The sequence below is a fragment of the Centroberyx affinis genome, unplaced genomic scaffold, assembly GCF_046629955.1.
Source record: "Centroberyx affinis isolate AG114_WGS23_722 - 3 ecotype Tasmania unplaced genomic scaffold, CSIRO-AGI_Caff_v1 ptg001026l_1, whole genome shotgun sequence".
Lineage (NCBI taxonomy): Eukaryota > Metazoa > Chordata > Actinopteri > Beryciformes > Berycidae > Centroberyx > Centroberyx affinis.
In genome coordinates, this window is record NW_027279586.1 from 125,001 (window position 1) to 143,591 (window position 18,591).

At 46.9% G+C, this 18,591-nt stretch overlaps 1 protein-coding gene across 1 annotated transcript in view; it reads right to left on the reverse strand.

The window, feature by feature from the left end:
- The window catches only part of LOC139646969 (insulin receptor substrate 2-B), a 34,370-nt gene extending 21,647 nt beyond the window's left edge, over positions 1 to 12,723 (reverse strand). The window contains exon 1 of the mRNA XM_071522774.1: positions 8,317 to 12,723. Coding sequence (XP_071378875.1) covers positions 8,317 to 12,583 — 4,267 coding nt within the window. The 5' untranslated portion in view covers positions 12,584 to 12,723. The remainder of the gene's footprint in view (positions 1 to 8,316) is intronic.
- Between the last annotated feature and the right edge of the window lie 5,868 nt (positions 12,724 to 18,591).

The following is an 18,591-nucleotide window of genomic DNA, read 5'->3' on the forward strand; positions in this document are numbered from 1 at the left end:
GGGTTGACATGGTTACAGTAGTGTTGACATGGTTACTGTTGGGGTGACAAAGTTACGGTACTGTTGACCTGGTAACGGCTGGGTTGACTTTGTGTACTTTATGTGCGCACTACTGATTCAGTCTTGACCCAATTAAGGCAATACTCTACTCATGCCATGTCAACACCTTCATCTGATTATTTTAACAGAGGTAAATCATAATCAGACTAAGCATAATCCGGTTAACACACCTAGACTTCTGATCAATCTTTCAATTTACTGGGGCATGTAAACGTCTTAGATTTGTTTTGGTTTTTTCAAACTACGCATGTCAAAGGTCACCAGACACAGTAACCCAGAGGTTTTTATTTACAAGATGACAACATGGCAGCTGTGGACTGATTATTATTAAATGAATCCATGTAAACCGGATTATTAGAGAAATCTTGTTCCACTGAACCATGTGAACGTTCAGCAATCGAATTTACAGTAATCGGAGTATTGGTGTGCATGGTGTGCTTGGGTTGCCATGGTTACGGAAGGGTTAACGGGGGTGTGTGTGAACAAAGGTGTGTGTTAAAACATCCGAGGCATACTGAGTCACTTTCAAATGCACACACACACACACACACACACTTAGACTTTACCTAATAAAGTTATCTAACATCACATTCCAGTAAGTCGAGGGGTACTCTAGTAAAATCCTGCTTTATCATTACCGTGTGTCTGAGAGACAGCGAGAGACAGAGAGGGAAAGACAAAAAAAACAGAGTGATTCAGAGGAAAAGAAGAGGAGAGAGAGAGAGGGAGAGGGAGGGAGGAGAAAGACAGGTTGAGAAATCAAGAGAAACATGCAAGAGAAGGACAGAAAGAAGAGAGAAGAGTTCGTGCATGTACGAGAGAGAGAGAGAGAGAGAGAGAGAGAGAGAGAGAGAGAGAGTGTCTCGCTGATAGAGTAATGCTTCGGACCACCTGTGAAATCGACACTGGAGTAACTAGAAACTCTTGTGGCCGTGGAAAAGTCCGACCACATCGCTCACAGTGTTTAGGTCCATTTATTACTGATGAGACACAACATTTCCCTCCGAGTAAGCACTGCGGGACGCTGGACCCACAACATTTCGGTGAGACTTGTGTGACTGCCGGGGGGGGGGGGGGGGGGGGGGGGGGGGGGGTTGGGGGTTCAATTCCCCCCGCATCACTCCCTGGGACAGTGTCTATACTGATGTAAAAAAAAAACACTCCATGGCCTAAAAAAAAAAAAAAAAGTAATTCCTTCCTGCTCTGTTAATGTTGTTTTTCAGCTCAGAAAAGTTCTAAAAGGGGAGAACTCTGGGTTTCCGCTGCAGATGGAGCTTGCAGCTGAAAACAACCACCGTCTAATGCAATAAATGTGTGAAGCAAGCTGTAAAAACACATTCTGATATAATCCTGTGAAGTGACCCATTTGTTAAAAAAAAAAAAAAAAAAAAAAATCTCTTAATATTCCCCGACTTCTCCAGAGAATCTATCAAATATGCTGATTTTCCTTGAAAAGCGGGAAAACAAATAGTGCAGAGGGGTTTAAAATAGGGCTGAAAGATGTTGACAAAAGGTTTTTCTTGTCATATGTTTTTTATTTAGAACTTTAAAACTGTTTAGAGAAAAGTGAATAAGACAATAAATAGATGTCAGTGTGCAGGATTTACTGAGTTTGAGAATGATGAAAGGTTTTCATTAATATTCTAAAACACCTTGTTCACAAATCCATTTCGGACGAAACTGTCTCTTAAGCAATTGATTGCAGCCTCTACGATTTGCAAATTGCAGAAGTTCATAGAGCTGCACCGATTAATCGATTAGTTGTCAACTATTAAATTAATCACCAACTATTTTGATAATCGATTAATCGGTTTGAGTCATTTTTTTAAGAAAATTAAGTCAAAATTCTCTGATTCCAGCTTCTTACATGTGAATATTTTCTGGTTTCTTTCCTCCTCTATGACAGTAAACTGAATATCTTTGGGTTGTGGACAAAACAAGACATTTGAGGACGTCATCTTGGGCTTTGGGAAACACTGATCCACATTTTTATAGACCAAACAACTAGTCGATTAATCGAGAAAATAATCCACAGATTAATCGACAATGAAAATAATCGTTAGTTGCAGCCCTAGAAGTTCATATTGCATTTTTCAGCTCTGGTTCAAAACCTGAAATTAAAAACTCATCTCTGCAGCTCTGATAGTCCAGAGGCATGCTGGCACTAACACACTCAGAAGGTTAGGGGTTCAATTCCCTTTATAGCTCAATGGGTAGAGCGTGGCACTAACACTGCCTTGGTTATGGATTCCCATGCTTCCCCAGCCCAGGCCACCCATGCTAAAAAAAAAACAAAAACGATCTACTGCGGTGCCTCTTTGAATTAAGAGTGCCCACCAAGTAGCACATGTTATTTTAAGATTATTTATTAGCTAATTGCACGCTAAAGGCGGGCAAAGCGGAGACAGGATTTCGACTTCGGGGCGCTTTCACAGAGCCACAAATACTTTTCTGTGACAGTTGGAATAGCCGTCTAAAAACAAAACTGCTTTTGTGCAGAAAGTGTGTGTGTGTGTGTGTGCAGGATGGCTAATAAGTCTAACATCTGTGGGCATACATATCTTGTTAGAGTGAGAGGGAGAGAGAGAGAGTTGCTACACACACACACACACACACACACACACACACACAGGGAGCGGAAAGGGGGGTCCTGTTACGAGCGGTGTTCGGTGGGCTACAGTGAGCGCATGCCTAGGACCCGCTCATAAATTCATGTCAGTCTGGAAATAGACCTGTAAATATAGAAGGCCCTGGCCGTGGAGGTGGGAACGAGAGAGAGAGAGAGGGGGGGGGGGGGGAGGGAGGAAAGGGCAGGCTCGTACCACCTTCTCTCACATCTTACTTCCCCTCTCTTTCTGGCCTATAACCCTTCCTCACACTCTGCCTAACCCTTTACCACCTCATAGCCACTTGACAGAGAGAGAGAGAGAGAGGGGGGGGAGAGAGAGAGAGAGAGAGAGAGAGAGAGAGATGAAGAGAGAGAGAGAGAAAAGGGCAGATTCCCACCACCGTCTTCCCATATTACCTCCTCTCTCTCTTACCTTTTGAACTCCTCACTCTCTCTCCCTAACCTTTTGCCATCTTATATCCACTGCACAGAGGCAGAGAGAGAGAGAGAGAGAGCGGGACAGGGGGAGAGAGAGAGAGAGAAAGGGAGGAAGAGGGAGAGAAAAGGACAGATTCCCACCGCCGTCTTTCCATATTACCTCCTCTCTCTCTTACCTTTTAAACTCCTCGCTCTCTCTCCCTAACCCTTTGCCATCTTATATCCACTGCACAGAGAGAGAGAGAGAGAGGGAGAGGGGGAGAGAGAGAGACAGAAAGGGAGGAAGAGGGAGAGAAAAGGACAGATTCCCACCACCCACCGTCTTTCCATATTACCTCCTCTCTCTCTTACCTTTTGAACTCCTCGCTCTCTCTCCCTAACCTTTTGCCATCTTATATCCACTGCACAGAGAGAGAGAGAGAGAGAGAGAGATTGACAGCAGACTCATACCTCCCTCTCTTAAGTTATTCCTCCTATCTCTGCCCTTTAATCCGCTGTCTCACTCTCTCTAACCGGCCCGTTATTATCCATTAGGGCCGTGCCACACTAACCAAAATATTTAAAGAATCGTTGCGGTCGACTGTTTTACATCTGTCAGTCGGCCTGCTCGGCCTGCCAGCCCTGCATTTCTCAAATCCTACAATGGCTTCTGAAAAGGTTTCCCAGGGTCATAAAAGTTTCGCAAAGCCACAGAGGAAAGAGGCAATCCTTCAAAACAAGTAAATATATGAAAATCACTCACAAAAATGGGAGTTTAACATGTTTTCACCTGGCAATGATGACGTTTTGGTGAGGCTTTTCACCAAAATGTGCCTGGTCAAGAGAAACAACCAACTACAACTCTAGGGCTGCAACTAACGATTATTTTCATTGTCCATTAATCTGTTGGTTATTTTCTCGATTAATCGATTAGTTGTTTGGTCTATAAAATGTCCAAGATGACGTCCTCAAATGTCTTGTTTTGTCCACAACCCAAAGATATTCAGTTTACTGTCATAGAGGAGTAAAGAAACCAGAAAATATTCACATTTAAGAAGCTGGAACCAGAGAATTTTGACTTATTTTCTTAAAAAATTACTCAAACCGATTAATCGATTATCAAAATAGTTGGCGATTCATTTAACAGTTGACGACTAATCGATTAATCGATTAATCGTTGCAGCTCTATACAACTCACCTATCAGCAACTATCCCATGTTTGCTAGATCTCACTACAACGCACAACACACTTCTGGGTTTCCATCCAAGTATTTTTATGTGAATTATGAGGCATCAAATGAGAAAAAGTCGAACGGAACAGAAATTTCAAGTAAAGTCCTTAGGGCTGGGCGATATATCGATATATATCGATATCGTGATATGAGACTAGATATCATCTTAGATTTTGGATATCGTAATATCGTGATATGGCATAAGTGTTGTCTTTTCCTGGTTTTAAAGGCTGCATTACAATAAAGTGATGTCATTTTCTGAACTTACCAGACTGTTCTAAAACAGGGAAGGAAACCCTGTCTTTGCATTTTATTTTGAAGTGAAATGAAAGTGCTTGTGACATCTCACACGTGGCTTTGACTTACAACTGAACATTTAGCCTACTTCGTAGAAAATACCGAGATATATATTGTGTATCGCCATTCAGCCTAAAAATACCGAGATATGATTTTTGGTCCATATCACCCAGCCCTAAAAGTCCTTCAATCTTGCAACAAAATTTCACTTCAGGTGGGAAAAGTTTTCTTGTCGATAAAGAAACGAGGCGATAAACGGAGACGGAGACGCATCTGCCGCATAAATGACATTGCATAATGACTCTAATGACATTAATGACTCTGCATAATCAGCCTGACAAATGGTCCAGTCTCGTCTTACAACGGTTCAAAAGCGGCTTTGGACATCCTGAAATGTCTGTAAATAATAATATCCGTCTACTAGAAATGTCTTACGCATTGTTTCTCCCATGTATTACAATATCAGTGCAGGTCTTTGTTTTGGTCGTCAGAAAGCGTTAAAAATATGGCACCGAATACCAAGAACAACCCGATTCTTGAGAAACTATTTTTTTTGGTAGATGCATTTTCGGATGTAGTTTGACTTTTTTAATTTGCTTCAAACCAGCTGAAGGAAATGCAGCTAATTCCCTTTTTATTTATGGCGACATTTCTACAGTTCACTTAAGATTTGCTTGAAGTTAGAAGGAAACATAGCTTCTCTCTCTCTCTCTCTCCCTCCCTCTCTCTCTCTCTCTCGTCCAGGTGTGCCTCTATTCGGTCCGACACCGCAGCGGAGAGGAAGTGCATTCCTGAGTGATGATGATGCGTTTCCTCTGGGCCCCGCTGTGTGCCCTGACACGCCGCCGCCGCCGCAATTACAGCGCCACATCAAAAGGCTGCCTGCCATGACTCAGCACACACACACACACACACACACACCTAGACGCTCAGCATAGACAGTAAACACACACACACGACATACAAAGACCCCGAGCCTACACACATATGCAAAACATACACACACACACACTACACAGTCTGCTAGACACACACACACACACACAATAGTCACTGAACACACACTAAGCCTACACACACACACACACATACAAACAAACATAAAAACAGCTATTGAGGGTAGTGTGTCAGTGAATTGTAAATGAATGACCATACTCTGTGTGTGTGTGTGTGTGTGTGTGTGTGTGTGTGTGTGTGTGTGTGTGTGTGTGTGTGTGAGTGTGTATATGGATTAACATTGCTTTACATTACCTTGAACTGCCTGGACTAGCACACACATACACACACACACGGTTAATGAACCTGCTGGCAGTGGCTGAAAACACAGACAGACACAAACACACACACACACAATAGGATGTGCTTGAGTGCTTTGAGTGTCAGTTGATCTCCTCTGCTACCAAGCACACATTCAGCACTGTCTATTTACCACACACACACACACACACACACACACACACACACACTTTCATCTCTGTTCAGCACCACGATAAACAAATGAGTCAGACGGTGCTTGCTGAGAATCCTGACTCACGCTTATACACACAGACACACACACACAAATAGATACACACACAGTGAGAAAGAGAGAGGAAAGCGACAGATTCAGGGAGAAAGAGGAGAAAACAGAACACAGGATGAGAGAAGAGGAGAGGAGAGTGAGGGAGAAAGAAATAAGGAGAAGATGAAAAAGGAAGTGAAAGACTCTGGAGCCAAAACATCCTCGTCCGACCTCTTGATCCTCTTACACACCGTCTACTATGCTGGCTGTACACCTCACCTCACACACACACACACACACACACACCACCGGACCACACACACAGGGTGATATGGGAACGGGACGGCACGGAAAAAACAACAACAACAACAACAACAAAACAAAACAAAACAGGAAATGTTTTGGGGAGGAAGAGCACGAAAAAGAGGAATCTTGACGAGAAACGTTCTAACCGAGCTGCAGAGGCAGAGCCTTCTCTATAAACTTTCATCTAAAAATGTAATTTACGAGATAAATAAATAATAATAATTAAAAAAAAAGTAATAATAATAATAACAAAGAAAAAAAAAAAGTGAAACATCTCAAACATTATATCTCTTATATTCTATTTATTTTAGTTGACTTTATTATTATTTTTATTTTTTTTCTTGCAAATTATTATTTTTTTTTTATGTGATTATTGACTTTTGTTTTATGCTGATGTTGTTTTTCATTTACTTACTTATACATTTTCTGTTAAAAAAGAAAAATCAATAAACATATTGATCAAAAAAAAAAAAAATAATAATTTACAAATCAAAGCCAAAAAAAAAAAAAAAAAATTGGGGGTTATGTCTGTTATGTGTGGCTGTGGTTGGAGACTTGTAACTGTCGGGTCAACGGTTTGAATCCCTAGACTGGCTGCTGAAGCTTCCTAAAGCAAGGCATTTAACCCCCTGGTAATTGGTGTGAATGTGTGTGTAACTGTATAAATATGAAGCAGGGTGGTTTTGAAAATAGCATGCATGCTCAGTCAGCTTTCCCGCTATGAATAAAAGGTGGGGAAAAAAAAAAAACACACTTTCTGCACAAAGATGTAGAGTTTTTTTCTCATTACAGCTTGGCCAGAAAGTGATGATTTTATTATAGAAAGTTAGCAATTTGCCCCTGATTGCATCCTAGATTTGGGGAATAGATAGATTTGGGGAACACACACACACAGAAATCAAAGGCACACACACACACACACACACACACACACACACACACACACACACAGGAAGTCAAGCCTATGTGGATGATTTAGTCCACACTTGACCTCAGCTAAACCTTTAGTCAGTGAGTTAATCGTCTATCAGTCAGCTGGCACACACACACACACACTGTACACACACACACACACACACACGCAGACCGCAAGATGAACCACATATTGGTGCCACTTCCTGTACCAGAACTGTTATAGCCTAGACTTCAGTTCCCCCGGACAGATGCTTTCAAAGACAACGGCTGACTGCTCAAAGCCTCGTCAAGATCACAGAGGCTCCGATCCAAAATAGATTCACTAGAGGAGCCGCAAATTGATATAATGTGTCTATTAATAGCACACACGCAGTACTTAGGGGTTATTTTTGTTTTCAGCAAGGAAAAAAATACACCAAATACTTATTCTCTTTCACTCGCATATGTGAAGTCATTCTCACACACACACACACACACACACAGAGGAAACTTATCTTTTTTCATATACTACCAGTCAAAAGTTGTTTTTGTTTCTCATCCTCTTAAAGCCATTTTGATCTAAAGGCTTCTGCTTAAATTTGTTTCTTAGACAAATATAAACGTTGAAGTTGATCCTAGGTGTGAATTTCTTTCCAAAGCCTTTTGCCTCTCCATCAAGGCATCAACTGCATAATTCCATTTGTGTTATTTCATAGTTTTGATGTCTTTACCGTTATTCTAAAATGTGAAAAATAGTAAAAAAAAATGCATGTGTCCAAACTTTTGACTGGTAGTCCACACTGGCTCTGCAAACTCCAGAATGCCTGTGAAAGTTTTTCCTGCCAAATATTATTTTGTCAAAGTAGAAAAGAGCCTTTAGACAATGGTTGGTTACCTGCCAAAGTGTATGTTAGAGTAGACAAACAAAATTCAGCATCATTTGGCTGGTGGGCGGCAATTTGACACACACACACACACACACACACACTTGTAAAACTCACCCTTGGTTGTCGTGGTGACCCCGTCCGATTTGGTGAAGTCTATACTGGCGTAGGCTCCGTTCTCCGGCAGAGGCACCGTCCCCGCCGCCGCCGAGCTCCCGTTCCCGCCGCCGGCTCCCGTCGTCCCTCCGCCGCTACTCCCGTCCTCCCTCAGCTCCAAGGCGATGTAGTTCAGCCCGTTCTGGTAGCCCACGGACATGTTCCGGCACATTCTGCCGACCCCGGCTCCCGAGGAGGAGGAGGACGTCGAGGTCCCGGAGGCCGCGCCCGGCTCCGGGGCTCTCGTCTGGGCGTGGTGAGCCGGCGAGTCCCCTAGCCCCTCCACGGACATCCACACGCTGTCGAAAGAGCCGGAGCTGGCCCACCTGGACGCCTGGCCCTCCGTTTGGTAAGACCCGTTCGGGGCCGCCGGGTTCGCCAGGGCGGAGTGGGCGGCCGACGGGCCTAGTCCTCCCGCGGGGGGCGTCGAGTTGGAGGAGGAGGTGGAGGAGAAGGTCTCGGAGCTGTGCCTCCTCCTGCCCTGGGGGTCGGCCCGCACCACCTTGGGCTCCGGCTGGTGCGGCGGCGGCGGCGGCGCCCTCCCGGGGCTCGACGGAGGCAGGGGAGGAGAGACGGAGGAGGAGGCGGAGGAGGCGGAGGCGTGGCCGTAGCGCCCCTCCATGACGCAGAGGTGCTGCAGCATGGCCGTGGGGCTCGTCTGCGGCCGCTCGCCCCTGCTGAGGTTAAAGGTCATGTCCGTGTAGTCGTCCCCCATCGACCGCCAGTGACCTCCGGCGGGGACTCCGGGGGAGGCCAGCGCCGCGGGGTTGGCGGCCAGGGGTCGGATGTAGCTGGGCGGGTTCCAGGGAGCGACGAGGCTGGGTCTGGGGGACTGGTTCTTGCCCAGACACCCGGCGCTGTCCTGTTGCTCCGCCCCTACCTCCACGCTCATATAGTCCTGGTGCGCTTGGGGCTGCGGCTGGGGAGGGGAGCGGCGGAGGTCACCGGATCCCCCGGAGGATGCGTCGTCTTGGGCAGAGAGAGGGTAGGAGCTGGGGGGTTGCTGTTGGTGGGGGTAGTGATCGCCAAACTCTATGTTAATGTACTCCCCTGGACTGGAGGGGCCGTCCGATGAGCTACCAGTGGCGGGGACTGAGGTGGAGGTGGAGGTGCCTGCGGGCGCCGTGGAGGGCTCGCTAACCCGTAGCGAACCGTGGAAGCTCCTCCTGCCTAGCGGGAGGCGGTTGGGCCTCACGGCGCGTCGGTCGGCCATCGCCGCCGTCGTGTGTTGAGCTCCGTACGGCGGGGGCGGGTGAGAGGGAGTGGCGGTGGTGTTGCCGCCTCCCCCGCCCCCGCTCCTCTTCTCCGGGGTCGACAGCGAACCGGTGGCGACCGACGAATAGACCGGCTTGGCGGGAGAGCTCATAGGGACGTACTCCCCGTACTCCTTCTCCTCTCGCTCTCTGGCGGGGGCCTTGTAGGAGCGGGGGAGGGAGAAGTAAGGGCTGTAGGACTTGGGCGTGCCCTCGGGCGTGCTGAGCGCATAGTAGCCGCCGCTCCCTTCGTTCGAGAGCTTGCGTCCCCCGCCGCTGCTGTACGACATGTCCATGTATTCTCCGTTCTCGGGTCTCTCTGCTATGCTGTCGCTCCCACCGGCGGCAGCGCTACACCCGGCCATGCCGGAGCTACTGTGGGGGCTGGGGGAGGCCTGCACCGGGGAGGGAGAGCTGCCGCTGCCCCCCGGGAGCATCATCATGTAGCCGTGGGAGTCCGTGGAGGATTGGGGCTGGAGCTGGGGGTGATGGTGGTGGGCTGCACGAGCTAAAGCCGGGCTGTGAAACTGGGGGGAGTGGGAGACGTGGTGGGAGTGGGGGTAGGAGCCGGGTTGCATAGGCATGTAGTCGGGAGGCGTGTCCCGTGGCGAGCCGGCCACGCCGCACATCATGGGCATGTAGCCGCTGTCTTCCTTGGCAGAGGAGGAGGCGGAGAGGGGGGGGCGTTCCCCGCCGGCCTCCGTCCGCGAGAGCGTGGAGGGCCGGCTCTGTTGGCTGTGCTCCGAGCAGGAGCTGTAGTCGGAGCGGAGCGAGGAGGAGGAGGAGGAAGGCCCGCCGCGGAGCAGCCCGCTGCCGAACGGCAGCACCGCCTCTCCTACCGATCCCTCGTCCAACGAGAAGGTTGTCTGGGTCATCTTTTGGTAAACCGCCACTCCCGACCCGCCTGTCGCACCCCCCGCCGGTCTGGTGAAAGAGTGCGTCCGCCTCCTCAGAGACGACGATGAAGAGAAGCGCTCGTCCTCCGTCGTCGACGTGCTCTCGTCCCGCGGCGTGTCGCCGCCGCTGTTGTTCCCGGAGCCCCCGCTGGCGCCGAAGACCTCCCGGTGCCAGCCCATGGCCATGTAATCGTTAAGACAATTCTCCTCTCTGATCGGTGGGGTGTTGCCCAGCGAGTCGGGGGTGTTGCTCCGTACCCGGAAGTATCGGAAGTCGCCGGGGCTGGAGCCGTACTCGTCCGAGGAGTTGAAGCCCCCGTCGGACGGCGAGCCGCAGATGGAGGCGCTCGACGGGCGGGTGAGCGTGTCGGACACCGAGCCGTGTCCGCTGCTGGAGGAGACGCTGACGGGGCTGGTGGTGGAGGGGAAGTGGGAGACCGGGAGCGAGGCCGAGCGGGCGTGGTAGGTGGAGGACGACGAGCCCGGGATGGCTCTGACGTAGCGGCCGCCCCCGGTGCTCGTGCCGGCGTTTCCCGTGGCGACGCCGCTCCCGCTGCTGCCGGCGCCCCCTTCCTGCCGGCCGAGGTGGGCGCGTGCCGTGTTGAGGTGGACCAGGCTCCCTGTGGCGGAGCGGAACGGCCGGTTCATCGTCCCCTCGCCCTCGCTGGACGTGCGGAAGCGATAGCCGCTAGCCCCGGAGCTCTTACTCGACGGCGGCGTGCCGACGACGGACTCCGTCCTCGACCGCCGCTGTAGCCCCGTCTGGCTCGGCGGCAGGTTGCCTAGGTGACGCCGCGTCGTGATGAACGGCATGGGGTTGGAGCCCGACGACTGGCTCTTGCTCCTGGGCCGAAACTCAGCGAAGGCTTTCAGGGCCTTCATGGTCTCCAGGATGGTCTCGTGCATGTTTTGGGCCACGACGGAATCGTCCACCTGCATCCATATCTCCCCCGGCCCGATGGAGGAGGAACGCCCCACCTCAATGAAAAAGAAGCTTTCCGAATGTCCGCAACGCCTGATATTCATCAGCTGAAGGTTGACGCAGGGGGTTTCAGAGTTCAACTTAACGAGGTGGATGGTTTTAGTAGAGAGGCATAGCCGGTAAACACCTGTGAGGTTTTTAGTTTGACCCAGTCCCTTCGGTTTCACATTCACCTGCCACACCTCCTTAAACACAGTACCGGGGGTGACCGTACCATATCCATCATCTAAATCATCAGAATCCAAGTGCCCTTTTTTCCCCTCACTCATCAACTCACTGACAGCTACGTACCAGTCCTCTTGCTCTTGCTCGTTTTCAGCCACAATGGCAAAGTACTCGTCCTTAGTATAGAGGGCAATGAGGTGCTTGTTTTTAGAATCCGCCCTTTTGTTTACCGTGAAGCACTGGTAGAGGTAAATAACCCGTTTCGGGGGAGACGGGGCGACCGCTGCACCGCTGGCGGCGGCCGCAGCAGCAGACCGCAGGCTGTTCCTGAATTTCTTCTCGCTGTCGTAGTACTCCAGGCGGCTCGGGCCGAGGTGGCTGGCCGCCCGCAGCACGAAAAACCTCTTGTGTCCGTGTTTCTGTTTCCTCAGGTAGCCACACTTGCGAATATCGTCCACAACGTCCGAGGTGCTGGCGACGTTTACAGACGCGTATACATGGCTGCTGCTGCCGCTGCCGCTAGCGGCGGAGGAAGCGGCGGGGTCCTCGGCGTGTACCTGGCTGAGAGACGAGGAGGAGGCTTTCCTGCCCGGGGACTCCGCGGTGTTTTCGCCGGAGAGATGCTGCTGCGGAGCCAGCTGGTAGTGATGATGCGACGGCGGGTGTTGTTGTTGATCCTTTGGCTGGCCGATCGGCGGGTGGTGGTGGCTGAGGTGGAGGTGGTGGTGGTTGGAGGGCGGTAAATGTTGATGGAAACGAGAGCCTCCTCCGCCGCCGCCGCCGCCGATATTAATTAACGGGGAAGGGGGTTCCCCGACCGAGCCGTCTCCGTTCGCTGTGGCGGCCGCAGATTTCGTCCCCACGTCCCTCTGCTGCGTCTCCAACATCAACATCGCTGCTTTGCTGTCCTGGTAATTCGTGAAATTTGCCATCAGAGAATACAATCAAAGGTCACTTTACTAGCAAGCTAATCCGAGTGGACCTAGACCCCATTCTTGTTTTGGGAGACGAGCTCCCGAGTCCGGCTGCCTAGCGAGCTAGGCCAGCTAACTCGCACGGCTCGATTTGCAATCCACACGGACGGCTTTGTTGTTCCGTCCAAACCGAGTCCCCCTGGCCTTTCAGCGGCGAGACAGCTATTCCAATGCGGGCTTTTTACGAAATGAAGCCTACCGTGTGCAACATGACCACGTTCAGCCGTGTTTCTATAATCGGGAGGATCCAGCTAGCTCGGTTAGCAATCCGTTCCCTTCTCCTCCTGTACACATCTCTACGGGCCAGAGCACAAACAACACGTGACCCGCGCGTCACCGACAAACAGGAGGAACAAAGAGCGCGAGGCGGGCTCCGATTGGGCGATCAGCTTGAGTGACAGTTGCTGACAGGCGTTCGAGCCAATCGTTACGGGATATTAGTGCTTTACGTCAATAGCGTTGACCAGTTGCGTCGCACGGAGTTTCATTGAAGTAAAAAAAAAAAGGCGGTGACAGTGTAGACGCTTATCTCGAATCAGATTATTAGGCGATTCGGTAACTGTTTAGGCTGAGAGCTGGCGCGGAGAAAACGGATCCTGGACCCGCAGACAACCCAAACAAACACCCAGAGCCTCTCTCCCCCCTGTGGCCCTGAGCAGATACAACTCCAGGGTCAAGTTGTCTGTTTTGATTATTTATTTTAGACCTTCTTATTACATGTTTTTTTCAACCCAAGAGCCAAATTTTGAGAAAACTAGCCCTGCCCTGGCATCAAGGCTACTGTAACTCTTCTAGAACCATATTGGTGCTTTTTTGTGGGGGACATGTGGGGAGACACTGAAAAATACATTCCAGCTGTGACCAACTGTGAACCAGTTTGGTCCTCAACCCATAGTTTAGAAACAAAGATTTATATTTCTTTATATTGGTTGTATATTTTAGATAGTAAGAAACAGCTGGAAAGCACTACTGTATCACCTTTCACTCTACTTTCTTTTTCGACAGTTTTAATTGCTTGAGACTTGACTTAATGCATGAAGAGAAGACTTGAGACTTGACTTGGGTTCTGGTGACTTGGGACTGGACTTTGACTTGTACTTTGACGACTTGAAAAGGTTTCTAAAGTCTTGACTTGAGATCTTGTGTTTGTGTAAATGACTCAGATTGAAAGTGATGAGATTTGTTCCAGCAGACGACTGAATTTAAATTCTGTTTTCTGAATTTGTATGGAATGATTGAATTTATTGAAGTTGAAACTGATTATAGAAATCAAACTCATGATGCTCTTACCAAGTTTTTCTCCTATTAAAACCATATTGCATTGAAAAGTCCTAGATATTTAGTTTTCTTTATAAATTGATACTGGACTCTTGATTTGTTCTGACTTGACTTGCTGTTCTACATTTAGACTTGACATTAATGACATGGACTTTATTTGGTAATCGAAACTTGACATCTATTTTTCATCACTGTTCCTCTAATTTCCCCCTGCAGATAAATACCAAAGCTTGTTTATTGTCATCAGATCCTCACCTGTTTGCACTGAGGACACAAATTGACGTGGGGCAAAAAGCTCTTAAAACTGTTTTCAGCCAAGGATTCAAAGTTTAATAAAACATATTGCTATACTCCGGTCATGTGAGAGCCCACCAGTGAGTTTGGGTGCCAGCCAAACCCCCCCACCCCCCCCCCACCCACCCCACCCCGGGTGTCAGGCCGGGTCACGGCGGTGGTTTGGGGCGACCTCACACGGCCCGCTTGTCCTCCACAGCTCCAATGAATCCCACTTTGGGCCAGGTGGCGAATTCACATCGAATCCCAGTTTGTTTACAGCGTGCCACCTAGGGCATCTGCCATCTTGGGAATCTCTCTCTCTCTCTCTCTCTCTCTCTCTCTTGCCCTTCTCATTCAGGAATGATATTAAGTTTTTTTTCCGGGGGTGCAGCTACTTGCGGCGCTAAGCACTTATTAAGAGAGCGTGAGTGTGACAGGCGAGATTGTGGGAACCCAGAGAGGATGACACCCCCCCCCTCCACTCCTCCACTCCTCCACCCAGGGGAGATATCCATGTTCCTCCGCGTTGTGGGGAATGCCACGCTCCCCGAGCCTCTACTACACTTTACACGCACCAATTTAAGTGGGACGCTTTTATCCGTAACACCTTCCAGTGTCATGAGTGGGGTCGTTTATAGTGCGGTTGCTTCTGTCTACGTCTACGTTTACATTTCCACCAGTTCTCTCGCTCTGTGGAAGTTTTTTTTTTTTCATCCTGGACAAGAACGAACGGCAGCAAGCGGCTTCTTCTGATTGGAGGAAAACGAGCGCTGATATCTCCAACTATGCTGACTGTGTGCAGAACAACCTGGAAGAACAGAAAGGAGAAATGGCAACCTATTATCCTTTAATTCACTGATTCAACGTGCTTTATTGGCATGAAAGTTGAAACCGAGGTTGCTAAAGCATCCCTTTCCCTCCTAGTATCTCTCTCTCTCTCTCTCTCTCTCTCTCTCTCCCTCTTTACCCTCTCGTTACGGAAAACCTGGACTCCGTTGTGACAGCCGGAATACCACCGGCCTCCCCCGGCTCTCCCACGTCGGCGGCTACCGATCGAGCCGACGGGGGCAACTCAACTCTGCCGTAGAAGTCTGTCAACAGCTTAGGTTGATGAAGAAAAAAAAAATGTGGTTCTTTTCATGTTTTAACTGCAATTAAAGGATGACATGTTCCTCTATAGGAGCAGAAAATTCAGCAAAAATGATCTTATGACCCCCTTTCAAAGCCCCAACTCAAAAAAATACATGGTGGTCAATCTAAAAACAAAGCTGCTTTTCTTAGTTCCTGAAAAGTTGACATTTTGGAGATTAGGCTTTCTTATTCTTCTTTACAGCAGGGATTCAGTGCCTTGCTCAACGGTTGTTTTTGTTTTTGTTTTTTTGGAAAAGTCAATTGTATTTTATTTGGAAAGTTAATGATTTTTTCTCTTGAATACAGTCAGACATCACAAAAAGATGCAACAGCCTCCGAAACAGTCTAGATCTCTCTGCTGGAGAAAAATATTGCTGGTTGTTGACTGTTTTTTTCTTTTATTAAAGTAATTAGTAGTATAGAATAAGAAAAGCTCAAGGGTATTTTGTTGGTAGTTTTTGGTGGTTTTGATGGAAGTTGAGGGTGAGGAGTTCGTTTCAAATTCAGACTCTTCTGAGGATTCAAACCAGTGACCATCCAGTCACAGTCTTGCTTCTCAAACCATTAGGCCTACTGCCTACCAATGAATACATCTGTTGCTGTTGTCAGGTGAAACCAGAATGTCGACTTTTCAGGAACCAAGAAAACCAGCCTTGTGTTTAGATCGACCTCCAGGCAGTTTTTAAGTTCATCTAAGGGGGTTTTGAAATAGTTTCATAAACCCAAATGGTGTAGAACTTTCTCAACTTTCTGTGTGTGTGTGTGTGTGTGTGTGTGTGTTGAGGGGGGCAGTGGGTGTGAGGGAGAGAGAAGAGCGACCAAAGAGAGATTGTACATGTATGTATAGGAGTGTGTTCGCATGTGTATAAGTGTGTGTGTGTGTGTGTGTGTGTGTTTGTGCCTCCACCCCAGTGTCAGTCAAACTAGCAGCCAAAGTGTCGGCTTAATGATGCAAATTATGGCCGTGCTTGGATAGTGATTGACCTGAGCTGTCTGGGCCTGCAGACACACAGCAGCCTGGACTGTCTGTTCACACACACACACACACACACACACACACACACACACACAGACACACACACACACACACAGACACACACACAGTGGGCCGGATGGGTGGAGCAAGATGGAGGCAGCAGCACCTTTATGTTCACGTGAATGTGAGCTGCTTTCTTTTAGGTAGAACGACAGGAAATTTCACGTTATGTTATGTTATGTTATGTTATGTTATGTTATGTTATGTTATGTAAATAAAAGGGTCATTCCTATGCTGGAATGCGGTAAATCATATAGGTATATAGAGGTTTATTCCTATACTGGAGTATGATAAAAGAATATTTCTTTTTTTTTTATTATCATCCTTAACCATTTTCTTTCTTTTTTAATGTCATTTTAGATAAGTTACTGTCTTGCTTTTGCTTGTATTTTTGATTTTGCTTGAAAATTGTAATTGTTTTTAATCCTTTTATTTTATGCAAAACACTTTGAGTTGCACTCTATGTATGAAAGCCATAAAAATAGTTGTTATTATTATTATTATTATTATTATTATTAGTAGTAGTAGTAGTAGTTTTAGTATTAGTGGTAGTAGTAGTAGTAGTCGCATTAGTAGTATTAGTGGTAGTATTAGTAGTATTAGTGGTAGTAGTAGTAGTATGTGATGTGATGTGATGTGATGTGATGTGATGTGATGTGATGTGATGTGATGTGATGTGATGTGATGTGATGTGATGTGTCAGGCAGCAGAAGCAGCAGCTGCTGTCAGAAGGCAGCAGCTCCCTCTGCTGGTGGAGCCGCAGCATCACAGTAAATCCTCCCTGCTATTGTACCGGCAACAAAGGAGCAGAGCCAACAATGCTGCTTTTTTTTTTTTTTTCTTCCTTCCTCCAGTTGAGCTGAAACACACAGGAAAGACAAAGGAAAGCATGTTAGCCTTTGTTAAAGGCCCAGTGTTTCAGCCTCTTGCTGCAACACCAGCAGCTTTGTTGACATCAAGATTTAAACAGACACAGACAGACAGCTGATTTATTGAATTGAGGACAAATTGTTCTAATCTCTAAATGTTCATAAATGTCCATTCCTCTGACTTAAAAGTTATTGTTTGCATGCTTTAATGCTGCATAACATAATACTGCTGCATAAACTCCCTATACCTCAACATGATGTGAACTAATACAGAATAACAGGCTCACTGACAGAAGACTGTGTTTTGATCTATGCATTTTAAACTGTCTATCACATATACAGGTCAAAATCACATTGGAAACAACTTGTTTTAATGTTACTAAACACAAAAACAATGTTAGGGTCTAAAAGTTTCATACAGTCTCCTAGATGAAACCTTTTCTCTTATTTTGGGAAGCAGCCTTACTACAGGGCTGGACAGCCAGCAAGGCATTTCATATAGAAATACATACATACATGTATATATTTGTGTCTTTGTTCATATACTTGCAGTTCATTTTTGACTTGACTTTTGAGTTTGGCAGAGTGTTGAGATGATGAGAAACATGTTTCTGCAAAAAAGTGTTGTTTATTATTCTTTTTTATTTTTTTTATTTTTTTCAAATACAGTTTTCCCCCATAAAAATCTCTGTCGTTTTAAGTTGACAAAGCTGCAGTAACCTTCAAATTCATAGTGTTGGATCTCATTTATATAACAATACTACTACTACTACTACTAGTAATAAGCGCTTTTCAAAACAGAACGTTTTGTAAAAGAATAATGAAATAGACATTCAAAAAGCATACGAGCCAAATGATAAATAGAGAAGAGTAAAAGTAAGCAGTAATAAAAATATCAAAACAGTTAAAGAGAAGGCAGTCGTATAAAACTGCATTTACATGAATTATCCAAGAATCAAGAAGTCATTTCATCAATTCAGCCATTCTCTTCTTTTTTTTCAGTTTAAATGAAGGTTAACAAAAAGTCCTGCAGGCCACAATGAGCCACAATAGATCCCATTTCTATGAATAATCCATGAACCAACAAATCAGTTTATGAACTATTACTGTATACTATACTGAATACTGTATTACTACTTTATAAGCTGTTATAACTTCTAGTTCATGTAGCATGGACGACTCTTCCATGCCTCTGCTTCCTTGGTCATTTTCTGCATTTTATATTGCTGTTAAGTTATTATTTAACAGTAGTTATTTAATGTTATTTAGAGTTTGTGTTCTGATTTTTTGCTTTGCTGCAATCAACTTGACACTTGGTAATATAATTTGGATTTGAAAGGTGTGATTAGGTAAAGAATATGTTTCTGTATTTTACC